The sequence below is a fragment of the Sminthopsis crassicaudata genome, chromosome 2, assembly GCF_048593235.1.
Source record: "Sminthopsis crassicaudata isolate SCR6 chromosome 2, ASM4859323v1, whole genome shotgun sequence".
Taxonomy (NCBI): domain Eukaryota; kingdom Metazoa; phylum Chordata; class Mammalia; order Dasyuromorphia; family Dasyuridae; genus Sminthopsis; species Sminthopsis crassicaudata.
The window spans coordinates 464,287,542-464,305,434 of record NC_133618.1 but is presented as its reverse complement, the minus strand read 5'-3'; the positions used below and the strand labels follow the sequence as shown (position 1 = coordinate 464,305,434).

General features: G+C 39.4%; 1 protein-coding gene across 3 annotated transcripts in view; it reads right to left on the bottom strand.

Moving 5' to 3' along the window:
* Positions 1-288: 288 nt before the first annotated feature.
* The window catches only part of PTGS1 (prostaglandin-endoperoxide synthase 1), a 45,027-nt gene continuing 27,422 nt past the window's right edge, over positions 289-17,893 (bottom strand). For 2 of the 3 annotated variants that reach the window (XM_074292991.1, XM_074292992.1), the window contains 9 exons: positions 17,342-17,458; positions 17,036-17,176; positions 16,096-16,239; positions 14,769-14,950; positions 12,035-12,118; positions 11,221-11,467; positions 8,593-8,879; positions 4,536-4,683; positions 289-1,661 (listed from right to left, as the gene is read on the bottom strand). In XM_074292991.1, coding sequence (XP_074149092.1) covers positions 1,306-1,661; positions 4,536-4,683; positions 8,593-8,879; positions 11,221-11,467; positions 12,035-12,118; positions 14,769-14,950; positions 16,096-16,239; positions 17,036-17,176; positions 17,342-17,458 — 1,706 coding nt within the window. In that variant the 3' untranslated portion in view covers positions 289-1,305. Of the gene's footprint in view, positions 1,662-4,535; positions 4,684-8,592; positions 8,880-11,220; positions 11,468-12,034; positions 12,119-14,768; positions 14,951-16,095; positions 16,282-16,985; positions 17,177-17,341; positions 17,459-17,893 lie in introns of all 3 variants that reach the window. The other variant, XM_074292993.1, reaches the window with a different exon arrangement.

The following is a 17,893-nucleotide window of genomic DNA, read 5'->3' as shown; positions in this document are numbered from 1 at the left end:
TCTATTACCTCATTCCCTATTCTGATTTGTTCTATTTCTTTTTTTTCTCTTATTGCTACTGTTAGAATCTACAATACAATATTGAAAAATGCTGGTGACAGTGAGCATCCTTGTTTCACACCTACTCTTATTGGGAAGACTTCTTGCTTATCTACATTACAAATAATGCTTGCTAATGCTTTTAAGCAAATATTTATTTTTTTAAAAATGTAAATTTGTGCATATGCTTTCAAATGGCTGTAACAGAAATGAGTGCTGTGCTTCAAACACTTTTTCTGCATCTATTGATATTATCATATGATTTTTATTATTTATATTATTGACATGATCAATTTATGTTAATATTTTTCCTTATATTAAACAATCCCTGCATTCCTGGTATGAATCCCATTTGATCTTAAATATAATCTTTGTAATATAATCTTTTAGCTAGTATTTTATTTAGGATTTTTGCATCCAAATTTACTCATGAAATGTACCTAGAATTTTCTTTATTTTTAAAAACATAATCTTTAAATAGCTAGTAAAAGAATTGAGCCACAATGATGTTTAAAGCACTATCATCAACATGGGTAAATCAGAGAGATTTACAGGTAAAGTACCAATCAGCTCCCATTGTATAGCAAAGTAACAGAAGAAAAGTAGCACAAAGCAAGGCATATAGTGATATGTCTACACTTGTTTCCAGAAGCAAAAAGGCAGTAGAGGAGATACAGCTCCAAGTTAGCAGGAGACAAGTAGGAAGACATTTTGAAAAGATAATTTTATTAGTCTCATCTGATGATCTGGGAGCCCCTCTTGGGAAATCCAAGGCAAGAGAAGAGGGAGTACTGTTAGGGAAGTGCAGATCAGCTGTTCCCTCTGCCCATTCATAGTCACCAATACCAGCACACGAGGCTGGATCTGAGGGCCAGGAAGAGATCCAATCTCACCCACTTTCATCAGCAATCCACTGTCCCAGGCAATATTGTTTTTCTGGACTCTGAGCACATGGAAGAGTCCTTCCTCAATTGATCAAAGTTCTCTTAGTGACACATTTGGAGAGGGCAGAGGAAATCAGTGCTTTAGAAAACCAAATTAGGATCTGGGGGTTCTAGAAAGCCAGCCAGTATTCCAGAATGTCTATTGGGAACCAAAGCTCTATTAGGAAATCAAAAACTCTGGAATGCTAGCTAAGAATGCAGTGCTCCAGAACACTGGGGAAACCAAATAAGGACCCAACAGTCTGAAACATGAAACTAAGAACCCAAATTCCAGATCACAAACAGAAACCACACACAGCTTTCTGGAATGCCAATGCTGCTCTCATAGCTCAGTAGATGGCCTCTCCATCTTCGGCTTGTCTTCTTGCTGTGGGTCAGGCACACGGAATGAAACATAGGGACATGTTTTGACATTGAGACAAATCAGCTTCTGCAACGTGGCTGTCTTAACAATGTTGAAACCAGTCTCACCACCAAATGTGCTTGGCTTCCAGTACTCAGGAGAACATATGGGGTTCCCCAACAGCCCCTTGAGGGAAAATGGAGCCCCAATCTCCACCATGCTCTCCCCAAAGATAGAATCAGGCAGAGATTTCTCTATAAGCAAGCCTGGATAGAACTCCAAAGCATCAATGTCTCCATACAGCTCCTCCAGTTCTGCTGATTTCTGCTTCTCTCCTACAAAGAGGCAAGAGGGGAACAAATCAGATCATTTCCTCCCTCTGTCCTGGAAATAATCGTGTACATGCTATGTAACTGGGAAGTGACCTTCCCTATTCACTTGTAATACTAATGCAATATAATGGGAAGAACAATAGACTTGGGATTAGACAGTTTGGTGGAGTAGTGAGTAAAATGTTAGACCTGGAGTCAAATTTTTGAATTCAAATTCTACCTCAGATGCATAGTAGCTCTGGAAATCTGAGAAAGTCACTTGACAATCTGTTTCCTTCTCTATATAATGAAAATAATCATAGTGCCTATCTTATAGAGTTGTTTCTTGGATCAAGTGAAATGATAAACATAAAATATTTTGTAAATGTTATCATATTGGGGCAGCTAGGTGGCACAGTGGAGAGAGCACCAGCCTTGAAGTCAGGAGGACCTGAGTTCAAATTTAGCATCAGACACTTAACACTTTCCTAGCTGTGTGACCCTGGGCAAATCACTTAATCCCAATTGCCTAAGCAAAAAAAGAAAAAGAAAAAGAAAGAAAGTTATACTGTATAAATGTAAAATATTATCATCATTGTCATATACATCTTAGAATTGTCATTTTAGGGCATTTCAGTATGCTCAATATGGAGGCAGCATGCCATAGTGGCTACAGCTTGGGCTTTGTCAAAAAATTCTGCTTTAGACATTCACTAACTGTGACACTGGGAAAGCCATTTAACCACTCTGTATCTTAGTATTCTCATCTGCAAAATAAGAGAGTTGGACTCAATGGTATCTAAGGTCTTCTAACTCTAAACCTATAATTCTATGATCTGTATATGAGCCTTAGTTTCTTCTTTTGAAAAAATAAGGACAACATGAGCCCTTCCTTTAACACAAGACTATCAGTCTAGGTTGGGGCATAGGATTTTCAGTGGGAAAGCATTCCATAGGCAACAGATAACATGAACTAAGAAATGCTTATTTTCAAATGATATACAGAAAGTTCTTCAAATTTATCATCTAACAAATAGATCAGTAATTAGAAAATGAATATCTATAATTAATTTGACTCTAAGTATACTACAAAGAGAACTAAAGCTATCTAAATACTAAGAGAGACAAAAGAAAAAGTATAGAGAAAAGTATGACAAGGATGGTAGTAATCTCTGTTTCCATTCCTGTTCAGACCAATCCATTCAAGGACCAACAAAGTTAAATTGGGCTCAGAACCCAATTCACTAGTCCACTCCAAAATCATTAAATAACTGTACAAGATTGTACAAAATGCTTAAATCATCAAGCATCCAAGGTGCTCTAAGTTCCCAGAGCCATGATCTGATTCAGAGAGATCAAGAGCTAAAAGCAAGGGCCACAGAAGATAAAGGAATATCAAAGTTCTTGGAAAAGTATAAAGCATTATACATGTATAGACTTTCCCACCTGTGGAGCTAAGGGACCATTCCTGTTGACCATTTGGAAATTTAGAGGGAGCTATGACTAACACAGCACTGGATTAGGGCCCCATCACTGATTGCTGATATCCATGGATATACTAAAGAATGATTATACTGTTCATTTAAAGGTTGGACAACTTGGAGCTGATTAGAGAATCAGGTAGGGATTAGAACCTCCTCCTTTGTGTATCTTACTTCCTTAGGTACAGAGCCTTGTGGGAAATACAAAGCCCTGGAGACCTAAAGCCATAGCAGTGGAGATGGTATACCCCAGAGAGAGGCAGTGTTTAGCAAGAAGAGGAAAGTACCTTCTTGGAATAATTCAACTATTACCAGGAGAAAAAGTCAAAGCTAAAGTAGCACAAAGGCAGGAATTAGCATCAGAGAGATCACAAAGATCACACTTAGTTAGTTGATTGCTGTGCATATGTCAACATGAGTGGAATATAAAATGGCTAAATAGCAATCTGGAAAAACCTGTTCTAGGTACCAGTGGAGTTTGAATATTAACTTCCACACAAGCTTTTGTATTCTGTTCCAGTCATTATTCAGTGCTCACTATGATTCTCTTGTGCTTATCATGGCTTTCTTTAAGTAAGAATAAATTACATTTCCTATTTCCAATTCATGTTTGTACTTTGACTACTTCTTTTATGTCCATCCCTTCTTTGAGTGGGACAACCCCAGGCAATAGCCCAAAACAGACATGTCTCAGAACTAGACAGGGTGAAAGTAATGAACCACTGAATATGACAGTGGGGAGCCCAATATTCTGAGAAAAACCAAATTTCCCTAGCAATGAATCTGGCATACAAGCACAAGGCTAGATTATAGAACAGGAAAAGCCAGATATAAGCCTATCTCACTCTTAGCAACACTTACCTATAACTTCCATACTAGATAAATGAAACAGACTACTAATGCTAGCAGTAGGAGCAGCAGCAGTAGCCCCATCAGCAGCAGCAGTAGTGGTAGTTAGGGGTGGTAGTAGTAGTATGCCTCCCCTAATGTATTTCTTTTGAGGCTTTGATGTATTTTAAATTAACTCTCGGGACACAAAAGTCAGGCCCCTAAGACACAAATATTTGTGGGTCCTAAATCAAGTTGAAAAGACTAGTTATGTTTCGAGTAATAGACCATCTATCTGTTGTCCAAGGGCCAGTCTATCTAAGAACTGGTAATCAAAACTTTTTCACAGAATCTCAGGAAGACTATTTATTATATACTAATAGATAAAAAGGTAAGCATCTCTCCCTACCTTGCCTCTTCTACATTTTACTATTGTCAGTAATATTACTGTTAAATTTCAACCTTATTCCCACAGCCTCCTTCTCCTTTGATCTATTCTAGTGCCTGGCCCACACAGTAAAGTCCCTTTCTTCCCAGACAGGAAACTGGGAGTCAGAGGCTGGAGGAAACCAAGGTGGGTGCCACTGACCTGTGAGCTCCTGGAAGGAGGTGTAGGGTTTCAAGCCAAATCGTTTTCGATATTCATTGAAGGATTGCAGCCTTAGCTCTCTTGACTCCTTAATGGTGCCCACAGCCACATGTAATACATGGTGGTTGATGTTCCCAACTCCACCAATCTGGGGAAGAAGAAGCACAGTCATGTCACAGCCAGAGAGTAGGAGTCATTTCTACACTTTAAAAAAAAGTAATATATGATCAATGACTTTTATTTATTAAAATTAAGGGTTATAGATTAAAGTACCAGTTGTAGCTATTTCTTCCTATGTATAGCAACACTCATAAGAGACAGAACTGGAAGGAAGCTTAAGGATCATGAAGTCTAATTTTGGCAGATAAGTGACATGAGGAATTAGGAGGACCTAAATTTGAATTTGACTTCTGACAGTTATTAGCTGTGTGGCCCTGGGAAAAATCACTTAACTCTGTTTACCTCATCTATAAAATGAGTTAGAGAAGGAAATGTAAACTATTCCAGTATCTTTGCCAAGAAAAATCCCAAATGGAGTTCCAAAAAGTCATACAACTTAAATGAAGAAACAAATCTGATCTCCCCCTCCCCTTTCTACACACGGACTAACTGAGATCCAGAAAAATTAAGGGACTTGCCCAAACCAACTGAAAATGGTAGAGCTAGGATTTGAAAACTGAATTTTCTGTCTCCACTTCCAAACCCTTTTCCCACTTCACACTATCATGAAGAATAAATTCATCAGATGATGTAGAGGGCCAGAACTCTGGAGAAGTATACTTGAAAGTTAACTCAATGGAATTGATGAAATGATAGTTCTTTTGTTTACATATATATGTAGTACTTAGTATGGTGATATAATGGTTCTCTAGTTCACTGTAGTGATGTAATTATAATAGGGTATCTAAGGGCTGAGAGGACTAGAAATGAGATATTCTATCTTTGACTATCCTCCTTGTGTCTCTCCTGCCTCTCTCATTCCTCCACTAAGATCAAGAGTCAGTAAATCAGAGTGAACAGACTGTGAAAGAGTCAATAAAGACTTTAGACTCTATTCCTGATTATCCTCATAATTCCTCATAATATCCTCATAATAGTCATATTCATGACTATCCTGCTGAGACCAAGGCCCATCCAAAGGTCTCCCAGAAAGCTAGCCCAGACATTACAAAGTGAAAAGTGTCAGTAGTTTTCCTACAGAAAACTATTTTCCCCTCTTTTTTAAAAGCATAGGTGAATGGGCGAGCACCCCCCTTTTAAGAACCTCTATCTTTAGGAAATCTAATTAATGGGACGGCACAGTCAAAAATTGGAAACCACCAACTATACCTACCCAGTGGAAGCATATTAACTGAAGGTCAAATAGCCAGGAACCAATAAAGGCAGTTGGTGGCTCAGACACTTTCTAGCTGTGTGACCCTGAGCAAGTTATTTAACACTGTCTCAGTTTCCTCATCAATAAAATAAACTGGGAAAAAATTAGTAAGCCCTTTCAGTATATTTGCCCCAAAAGCTCTAAATGTAGTCAAGAAGAATGAAACATAACTGAAAAACAATAAATGCCATGGGACTGGACTTGAAAATCCAAGGCTTTTAGAAGATCATGTGTTTAAATCTGAAAGGAATTTAAAAGATCTTCTAATTTATCCTTTTTAGGTTTAAAAATGAGTAAGCTAAGATTCAGAAGGAACTTCTTTGGGCTTGCCCAAAATCACCTTAGTAATTAGTGGCTGGGATTTGAATCCAGTTATTAATAATAATAATAGCAGGCATTTATATAATATCTTAAGATTTTTAAAAACACTTTACAAATATTATCTCATTTGATCCTCACAACAACTCTAGGAGGTAGACGCTATTATGATCTATATTTTATAGTTGGAGAAACTAAGATAGACAGAAGTTAAGTGATTTGCCCAAAGTTACACAACTAATCAGTATCCAAGTTCAGATTTTTACTCAAATCATCCTGACTTCATCCTGCAATCTATTTACTGAACCACCAAATCTAAATGCTAAAGTAATTTTTAATATTGTAATTTGGGAAATTTGTGGGAGGGGGAAGATAGAATTTAATACTGCTTTGATGCCTTTCACATGTTACCTCTACCAATCTCAACAAAATTGTTACCAAAAAAAGCAACTGGTGAAACCTAAAGTTATATGGAATGTGAGTTATTATTGATTCACTTAACCTTCAGATTCACTATTCTATTCATTTTTACAGATAGGATACTGAGTTTCAGAGAGGGGAAACTCAAGAATTCCAATTCAGATTTTATAGGATGACAGCATCTAAGAGACCTTCCTTTGATAAGATAGCCTCCTGACCGCAGAGAGTATAGTAAGCTAGGATTTGAAACCATCTCACTCCAAATTCAGCACTTTTTCTACACCATCATTTTTCAGGATACATCTACAATTTTTGTTTGTTTGTTTACTTTTTGTGGGATTTTATTTTAAGAGTATCTTGCTTATTTGGAATAATAGCATGATATTATTATATTATAGACTAATGAATATTGCTGCTGGTGGCATTATAATTATAATAGTCTGGGGAGTAATCCTCAATATCCTGTTTTGTTTTGTTTTGTTTTGAGAAAATTGGGGGTTAAGTGACTTGCCCAGTCACACAGCTAGAAGTATTGAGTGTCTGAGGCCATATCTATCCACTCTCTATCCACTGCACCACCTAGCTGTCCCCTCCCCATTCTTCTGATATGCCTTTTTTTTTTTTTTTTTTTTTTTTTTTTTTTTTGCACTAGACCTGTGATTGTATTGGGGTAAAAAAACTCCCAAAGAGAAAATACCCTCTCTCCTCGAAGATCCGCAACTTGATATTGCTTAGGAGCATTGAGAGGCTCAGTGCCTTGTCCAAAGTCATAAAGTCAGTGGGTGTCAGGAAAGGCACCTAAACTCTACTTAACCACACTTCAAAATGCAGCTGCTCAGCCACTAACCCACAGCTACCTGTCATGTGGGAACCATATATTACTGGCTTCTAAGTATTGCATCTGCTATTAGCATCTTCTGCCCTCCTGTGGTTGAGTCTGGTAGCATCTCGGTTAGGGTTCTATATAATAGCTAGCTAGTCTTTCCACATAGTAAATCAATCTCTCGTCAACATACAATAATTACATTGATTTATAGTGTTTTATGGTTGGCAAAGTGCTTTATATATGTTAGTTCCATTTTAGCTGCACAACAATGCTATGTATTTATATTCACTTCACATTCAGAAGTGAATGGACTTAGAATCAGAAAGACCTCAATTGACATTTGACCTTAGGATCAGGAAGACCTGAATTGTCACATACTAGCTATATGACTTTCAGCAAGTCATTTAACCTATCTCTCAGTCTCACTCTTCTCATCTGTGAAATGAGAGCCATAAATCTCTTTTTCAGTTGTGTCCAACTCTTCATGACCCCATTTGGGGTTCCCTTGGCAAAGATTGCAAAATGCAAAAAATTGCAAAAAAAATGCAAAAGAGTGCTTTATATTTCTTCTACCAGCTTATTTTATAGATGAGGAAACTGGGGCAAAGAGGATTAAGTGACTTGCTCAGGATCACACAGCTAGTAAATGTCTGAGGCCAGATTTGAATTCTGGAACAAAGAATCTTCCTGAGTACTCTAGCCACTGTCCACCTAGCTATCCTGGGTGATAAATAGCATCCACCTAACAGAGCTATTATAAGAACCAAATGATACAACATGGATAAAGGCAAACCTTGAAGTGATATATAATTGAGAGATATCATGTTATGAGAGATATCATGCCTGGCACTGTGCACTGGGAATACAAGTACAAAGAAAGAGCTGCCTAAATGCTTTCTTAGTCAACTCTGCTTTAAAAACAAAATCTAAAAGATGGGTTTCTTTACTGAAACAACTTATACTTGTATACTGAATGTAACTTCTTGTGACAGAGTCAGGATTCAAATCCAAGGCTTCTGACCCTTCACCATTACTTTTTCCATTGCTGCCTCATTTTGGTTATGGCAGAATTGGGACAGGGGAGTGGGAATGAGGGCTAACACCAACTAGAGACCTACCTGGCCAGCCCTTTGTCGGGAAAAGGCATCCACCAGGGCTTCCACACCATAATCCAAAAGCATGGAGGTATTGAACACAAATTGCTCATAGCTGTATTCCTCCTGTCCCACCACAAAGGAGTCAGGCATGAGTGGGTGCCAGTGATAGAGATGGTTAAATTCCACAGAGATGTGGTTCTGATACTGAAACTGGATTCCAAAAAGCAGTTCAGGATCAAACTTCAACTTCAAGAAATATCCACTGAGATGCTGCACATAGTCCTCAATGACGATCTTGATGGTCTCCCCTGGAGGAATTAGTCAGGTCAGAAGGATCAGAGAAGAAAGAGGCCCTAACTCCTTCTTCCCTTTCTTAAGCTGAACTGGGTCGTTCATGAGGCACTACTGAGAGAGGCAGAGAGTACCAAATCTGCAGGTCTAGACTAGTCCTGGATCTACTATTTACAACCCCTGGGAATTAAATAAATTCTTTGGCAGTTGGGCCTCAATGTTCTAATCTGTAAATGAGAGGATTGGACTGAAGTCTAAAATGTCAAATCTGTCTTCCTATCTGGGGACTACCCTAACTCCTGACTGAAAATTCCTTAAAGGGCTCAAAAGACAGGTTCCCCAGGAGTCTCAGGCACCATCACACAGGAAAACCAAACCCCAGTCTCAGAGAAGGAAAATATTCTTTAGCTGCAAGGAATTTGAGGTGAAATGATGTCCCAGTCATGTAGGTAGAATCAAAGAATACCACAGCTATATCAAATCTCATCTAATGTTTACAGATGGGAAGGGAGTGGGAAAGATGGGCATGAATACAGAACCACTAGAGATCACTCAATTCTTGCTTGTCCATTTATCTTGCATCTTTCCCTCTCTTGAACTTTTCCTGTCCCTCCTCCAAGTCATCCCTGGTAAATTATACTAATTCTAATTGAGTCCCCACCCTATAACCTCTCCCTAGAGAAGTCTATCTGCTCAAGAGGACAGGAACTGGTGAGTCAGAGGGAAGGGGGGATGAGGGGGTCACCAGAATAATGTCAGGGAGGGATTCTTCAGGATGGCTAAGCAGGAAATGATCTGACATTCAGGCAACAATGACCCCAAAACCCAGGAATGCCCAGCCTCTGAATCATCCTTGTCTCCCTGTCCTAACCAACAAGAAGCAAGCAGGTAGGAAATGTTCAAAAGAACTTAACTAAGGCACTCACAAAATCTGCTATGTAATTTAGGAGAGAAGATGGAATTCCTAACTAAGCCTTATTCTCTCTTGGCTGAGATGGTTTATGGAGACACAGAAGCATCCTCCAGCTAGACTGGTAGATTTTAAAGTGCTATGAACTATGAAGAGCATAAAAACCTCATGCTCAATAGCTATGATCGATATCTTGAAGTTAATTTGTACCTGATGGCTTTTTTTTTTTCATTTTCATCTGGACAGAATTTATTTCAGATGTCCCATGTGTTACTTTGCATGTCAATAGCAACTGATGCTTCATAAATTTTGATGAACAAACTTATGATGATTTTATTCTTCAATAATAAAATAAATAAATATAAAATTTATGTTACTTAATGTGACTACCAGCACTGGAAAGCTTGTGAATATATAAAGTACTTGTCCTATTTATGCCTTTGCCTTCTGAGTTATGATTGTGCTCACTTTCCATCTACTCTGTGTATATCTTATATATATCTGGTTATTTTCATATTATCTCGCCCATTATCTCTTTGAGAGAACACATTTTTGTGTTTCCTTGTGTTCTCCTTGGCACCATGCCTAGCACATGGCTGGCATTTGATAAAACTTTATGACCAGCTAACTTATAAATGAAAGGTTATGAGAATCTACATGTATTCAGCTAATTCTTTTACTAAGGAAGAGTAGCTCAGTAATTAGTTACAATGGGAAAGCTAGAGAAATAGATTTAATTCACTTCCATATCTATAATGAGTTGGACTCCCCCTTGGGAAAGAAAGTAGTTGTTAACTAGAAGAGACCATGACCAATGAGAACTTCAAATTTGCCTAGAGGAACAGGAACTAGGATCTTAAACCCTTTGACCTTCATCCCTTAGCCTAGCTTCTCAGAAGCAGGCCTGGCTAACACAGGTGGAGAAAAGAAACAGGCTTTACATAATAATGATGCATTTATATAGCATTTTCAAAGTACATGTTAAATATTTTTTTCATTTTATTCTCACAATAACTCTGAGAAGTATGTGCTATTTAATGATCCCCATTTTGCATATGGGGAAATTGAGTTAGAAGTTAAATGATTTGTCCAAGGTAAGATGATCAGTAAATATCTAAAGCCAATTTTGAGGTCCAGTCTTCCTGGTCAATTGATATATCCTCTGTACAACCCACCCAGAAGAGAGCTCCACAAATGAAATCTTAGAAAACAGAACCTAGAATGCCAGCAGTGGAAAAAGGCCTGGGAGATTCAGGCAAGGGAGCCCTACCCACTTGCCAAAGCTCACATAGCTAGTATCTGGAATATAGCCAAAAAACAATCTCAAGACCAGTTCCCTTTGTTTCATCACATTCCCCACTATTGCTGTTTCCAATGTAGGCTTTGGGGAAAGGAGCCTCCGGCATCTCCTTGACAAATCTGGAGTTGGGCACAGATCTTCCCCTCACCTATGAGGATGAGTCGGGTTGTCTGAAAGAGTTGCTCATCATTCCAAGTAGGGTGCTCATCACGCAAGATGTCACAGACACGATTGTGTTCCCGAAGCCAGATGGTAGCATACATCATGAGGCCTGGGAGCAGCCCAAACACCTCCTGGCCCACGGCCATCTGTTGAACTTCAGGCACATTTGCGGGGTACTTCATGGACACTTGAGTCTCAGCCACTGATGGTGGATACATCTCCCCATTCACCATCTACAAGAGAATCAAAGGACCTGGTCACCTATAACTTAGTCATATCCTCTAGAATCTTACCCAGAAGAGGAGGCTTGGAGCAATGCTGTAACTGACTTTCCAGCCCTCTCCAGTGGCAAAGAATTCAATATCTCCTAAGACAACTAGTCCTATTGCTGGACAGTTCTGATGATTAAGAAGTCTTATGCTGAGCTCAAATTTGTCTGTTACCTATTTAAATTCCTGTTCCACATGATAGTTTTGCAGAAATCTGAAGTCAGCAGTAATATTCCCTCTCCAAAAATCAGGTTACCCTGTCCCTCTTCCTGCCCCTGAACCCATTCCACCTCCTCATTCTGCATATCTGACTATAAGTGTCAATGTTTCACATAGCATGGAGGGATAGGGGACCAAAGAATTATTAAGCATCTCCACTTTTGACCTGTATGCCTCTCATCCAAAGTATATCCAAAAGAAAGGGAGCCCTTTGCATTTAAACCCACCCTATACCAAACCTTCTGCTCCTCCTTCTGGCCATTCCAGGGCAGGCAAGGGCTCAGACTTTATTTTACAGAACCCCAAGACTACCTGAAATTTGAGCTTTCCATCCTTAAAAAGACGGAGTTGATACTGGCGCTCCAAATTGTCTCCATAAATGTGGCCGAGGTCCACCTAAGAAGAACAGAAAGGGGACTCAATTACTATGGTCAGGTTTTTCCTGCCTGTAAATTAGGACTTTGGAGAGAAGTGAGAATAAAATGTAGACACTAGGACCAACGTAAGAGAGTAGATGACCCCAAGAGGATTCTTTTAACCTGAGGGCTCTATGAAACCCCAGTTGCAGCTAGATCAGGTGATCCCAGGTCAGTAGGCAAACTGAGTCCCTGGTACAACCAGCAAGCTAGCAGCTGCAGAAGGCCCTGGGCACAAAGCCAGTGACTAGGCTTCTGGCCCCAAATCAAGAAGCTTGAGATAATGCCCCAGAGGCATAGCTCAAATTTAAAAGTCACAAAATAGGTTCAAAAATGAGCAAAACAAAAAAAGCCCTGATTACAAAAAGCTACAATGGCAAAAGAGAAGATCAAAACACAAACTCAAAAGATGGACCACAATGTCAAAATACCTACATGCAAAGCTCAAAGAGAAATATGAATTGAACTCAAGCCCAAAAATGTCCACCCTAGAAGAGCTCAAAAAGGACTTTAAAAACCAAATAATAGAAGTAGAAGAAAAATTGGGAAAAGAAATGGGAGTGATGGAAGAGAATCATGAAAAAATGGTCATCAACTTGGAAAAAGATAACAACTCCTTAAAAAGTAGGATCAGCCAAATGGAAAAGAAAGTAGAAAAGTTAACTAAAGAAAATAATTTCTTCCCTTAAAAAAAAAAAAAAAAAAAAAAAAAAAAAAAGGCAATTGGGATTAAGTGACTTACCCAGGGTCACACAGCTAATAAGTGTTAAGTATCTGAGGCTGAATTTGAACTCAGGTCCTACTGACTCTAACGCCAGTGCTCTATTCATTGTACCATTTAGCTACCCCAAAAAAAATCATTTTTAAAAAATTAGAATTGGGCAAGTGGAAACAAATAACTCTAAGGGACATCAAGAATCAATCAAAATCAAAAGAATGAAAAAAAATTAAAATATCTCATTGGAAAAACAACTGATCTCTAAAACAAATACATAATAGATAGCTTGGTAATATTAGACTATCTAAAAGCCATAAAAAAAAAAACTTGAATAGCAGAATAAAATAACATTGAAAGAAATCCCAAAATGAAAACTCTTGGGAATTATAGTCAAATTCCAGAATTCTTGGGTCAAGGAGAAAATACTGCAAGCATCCAGAAAGAAACAATTCAGAAATCAAAGAGTCATAGTCAAAATTACACTGGACTTAGCAGCTTCCTCATTAAAAGAGCATAAAGCTTTGAAGATGATATTCTGGAAGGCAAAGAAACTACAATTACAAGCAAGAATCAATGACCCACCAAAATTAAGCATAAAGTTTCAGGAGGGAAAAAGAATATTCAATAAAATAGGAGACTCTCAAACTTTCCTGATGAAAAGACCAGTAGTGAACAGAAAATCTGACTTTCAAATACAAGATTCAAGAGAAGCATAAAAAGGTAAGCAGGAAAGGGAAAAAATGTTATCCAATAAAGTTAATTGTTTGTATCTCTACATGGGAAGATGATATTTGTAACTCTTATGAACTATATCTCCCTTAGAGCTTTGAAACAGAGGAAGAGGATACAAGTTGACTTTGATGGGATGACAACCTAGGGGTCTGACAGAAAGTCAGGACAGTTAGGTTTGAGTGTTTCATCTTGTATCTCCAGTCTAATGTGCCCAACATGTATTAAATGATTACTAAATGTTTACTGATCAATTGTAATCTTTAAATGCACATACACACATGCAAACACAGCATATATACACATATGCATACACACATGCATACCCATAATTCATGAAAACACATAGTCACACACAAACAGAAAAGTACAACTTGGGAAGAGTAGTCACTTGTTTGAATTTAGAATCTCTAGCCTCATTATTATTACCAAGTCACATTTCTATAAAACTTAAGTCTACAAAGCACCCTTTCTACAACCACTTGAGGTAAATTGGCACTTTGTCAGGATTATTAGCCCATTTCACTGAGAAAGCAACTCCTTGGTCAGATAAGTGACTTCCCCAGAGTCATATGGCTTAGAGGATTGAATATGAGTTTATTTCCCACATGAGTGACCTTAGACAAGGGGCTCGCCCTCTCTAATCTTCAATTTCATCATCAGTAAAAATAAAAAACCTAAGACCTCTTCCAGTTCTAAATATTATGATAGGATGTGTTAGAGACAAAATTTAAGCACAGGTCACAAGGTCAGAGATATAGCACTGAAAAGAACCTCAAAGCTCTAGTTTTAACTCCCTCATTTCACAGGAAAATGGAGGCCTCAAGAGAGATGTTTAGGTTACAAGGGGAAGAAGGAGTGGAGCCAAGATTCAACCCTGGGTTTTCTGACTCCAAGTTCCACACTCCTCTCATTACACCACATTGTTTCCCTGTCTTATATCTCCAAAGATCTCTCCCATGCCAAAAGAGACTTTAATGATCAAATTCATTTCCCTTCTTTTACAGATGAGGAAACTGAGATCCCCAAGAAAATAAATCACTGGCTCAAAGTGACAAAGTCAGATCATTTGACTACAAATATACATACACATATGTATATATGCACCCATACATATACATACATATAACATATACATGCATGTATGCATATATTATGCAGGGAGTAGAATTAAGGGACTCACCCCATGGCCCAGGGCTTTGGTGAAGCCAGGGCCCATTTTGCCAGATGTTTTGAAGAATTGATGGGTAAAATGCTGGGCGAAGAAGGCAAACAGAAGATTGGTCCCCTGAGGGTCTGGCACAAATTCATTTCGCAACAGGAAACGTCGGGCCAGCAACTCTGGGTCTGGCAGCTGTTTCTTCCCTATGAGGAAAGGAGCCACGGTGGAGCAGACTGAGGAGGTTCTCATAATCCAGTCAACCAAAGAATATTGCCTGGTTCCTCAATACCTCTTGGGCCCACCCACCCCCAGCTCAATTGAGCCAGATTGGAAAGAAAAGGAAAGAAAGGAAAGAAAGAGAAAAAAGAAAAGAAAGAGAGGAAGAAAGAAGGAGGGAGGGAGGAAGAGAGGAAAGAAGATTATTAGGAGTTGAGGAAGCTGGCTTATAACCTTTCTCTCTGCTAATTCAACTGTGTTACACTAGGGAAGTCACTGAATATCTCCAGGTCTTAGTTCCCTCATCTGTGATAGAATAATTTCCCTCCACGAGGATCTCCTGAAACTCAGCTCAGAGAATCACAGTTCCTTAGAGGTCCTCTAGTACAAATGGCTCCGAACATTCTCTATAGTATCCTCAACAAGGGATGATTCAGGTTATATTTATAGATTGTTAGTGAAGGGTGAACTCATTCCTTCTCAAGGCATAGCCCATTTCACTTCTGACCAATTATGAATGTCAGGGGGTTTTCATAATGCTGAATTGAAATATAACTCTGCTATGGCAACTGTTTTCCTCGCCTCCTCCACCTCACCCTTTGCTACTAGTTTTGTCCTCAGGATCCACATGACATCCCTTTGAGTATTTGAAGAACTGCATCCTGTCCTTTCTAAGTGTTCTCTTTTCCAGACTAAATATTCCAAGTTTGGTCTCACCATTCTGTTTGTCCTCCTTGGAAACTGCCAGACTGTCAACATCCCCCTAACATGCAGGACCCACAATGCAACAAAGATGGGGTCTGACCAGGGCAGAAGGCAGCAAAACAATAGTCTAGCTCCCTTCAGTCACATCTTCATTGTGATGTGATGGAAAGAACTCAGGATTTGGGGGGTCAGAGTACCTGAGCTCAGACTCATCTACTTCTTGGCTGGGTAATATTGAGTCACTTAAGCTCCCTAGACCTCAGTTTCTTCATCTATAAATATATTAGTTACACCAGATAATCTCTGAGATACTGTCCAGTTCTAAAACCTTTAACCATAATATAGCCTGAGATTAAGGAGACCCCCCCATCACTCAATGCTGGACCCCTGGGTTAGTAGTACCACCACCCCTAAGCCAAGAAATTACCTTTGAACCCCATAGGGGTAGGGCAGTCTTCAGGTACAGGGGCTAAGACCCTCGTATAGAAGCTCAAATTGGCATAGGACTCCCAGCTGATGTAGCCATGTTCCGAATTGTAGGTGGGTGGACTAGGAATCAGGTTTGCTCGAACTTTGGGAGGAGAGGGACAGAACAATCTCTTAGGCATAAAGGCTTTCAGGTCACTCCCCTCAGGGATTTCCCATAGGAGAGGGACAGAGGATCCTGGTGCTCAGAACACACCCAGTGGGAGAGGGAGAGAGAGAGAGAGACCTCTTGACCTTAAGAAGCTGCGCAGGTTGATAAGAAGACAAGACCTCTCTTCCAGGAACAACACTGCCCCAGTATGAAGGGGGAAATAGAGACATAAGATTAAAGGAACTCCAAAGTTCCAGCCTATTTGGTAAAAGCTTTATCTGACATCAAACTGACTCTAGTATTTATGTCTGCTGAGCTTATCAGATGCTGTGAATTCCTCTAACTTAGTGAAGCAGGACATCTTGATGTTCCACAGATTAACTGGAACCCAAGGCCCAGACAAATCCAAAATTAAAAATTCCCTTTGAAGCTGCTGTCCCTTGGACCAATATAGTCACTTCAGACCCAGGACCTCCCCACTGGCCTCCCTCGTAAAGGGGAATGTTGACAAGTTGGGATAAAGAATTCAAGCATTCTGGCTCTAATTTCTGATAGTCTATGTCCTAAAGTCTCCTCTAGTTTAACATTCTAATTTCTCTAACTTTAACCTTCTAATTTCTAGCATTGTTTGTTTTAGGGTATATTTCAGATTAAACACTATATTCCATCCTAACACTTTCTAATATATTATATTCAATACCCTTATAGCTCCTTTCAGATATGAGGATAAAGAAGGATACTCATGGATGCAGATTCCCCAAGGGGTGATAGGATTGGAACAGAGACATACCTGTAAGCACAAGTCTCATGAGAACATCTTGTAAGAAGGTGGAGTTGATAATGTTCCAGATCCAGCGACCATGGGTCAAGATGAAGTGGTAGAAAGAAGGGCTGGGGCGCAAGGCTTCCCGGATTCTAGTCCATAGCTCCGCTGGTATGGGAGAGGGTAGCAGGCAGAAATCTCATCAGACATTCTTCAGCGCAGGCTCAGAAGAATATAGAGATATAGGAGGGCAGGAAGAATGGGAAGGTCAAGGAAAGAAGGGGAGGCGAGGTAAAGATGGTAAAGGATGGGGACCCAGGGAACAATACTCACGCACAGTGCAGTTGGAGCCATAGTAGCCAGTTTGGGTGCAATCACACTGGTAGTGGTTTAGGCCAAAGCGCACACAGACACCTTTGTGTTGACATGGGAAGTAACAGCAAGGGTTCACTGTGGGGAGAGAGTTTACAGAATTATGGGGAAAAGAAACATCTCTAAGTATTCCATGAAATACTCCCCAAATACTCACCAGTGACCAACCCGAGGAGACTTCAAAGTCTCTCCAGAGAATATATGTCCCACATTCTCCCCCTTGACAAATGCCACAGTAGCACATGTAAGTAGGATCATGTAAATTAGAGTTGAGAGAGGCTATAAATGGCCACCACATCCAAAAAGCACTTGCCTGCTTTTATAAACAAGAAAACTGATACCTAAGGGGGTTACATCTCTCTCTCAGTGTCACACAAATAATGAGCAAGATTCAAATGCAGCTCCTCTGACTCCAAATGCATTGCCCCAGATTTTTCCTTTAGTGCTTGACCTCTCTGAGAGGAATCTAGCCTTCCTTCTTCCCACCTCATAAACCATCTTCACACCATCTGC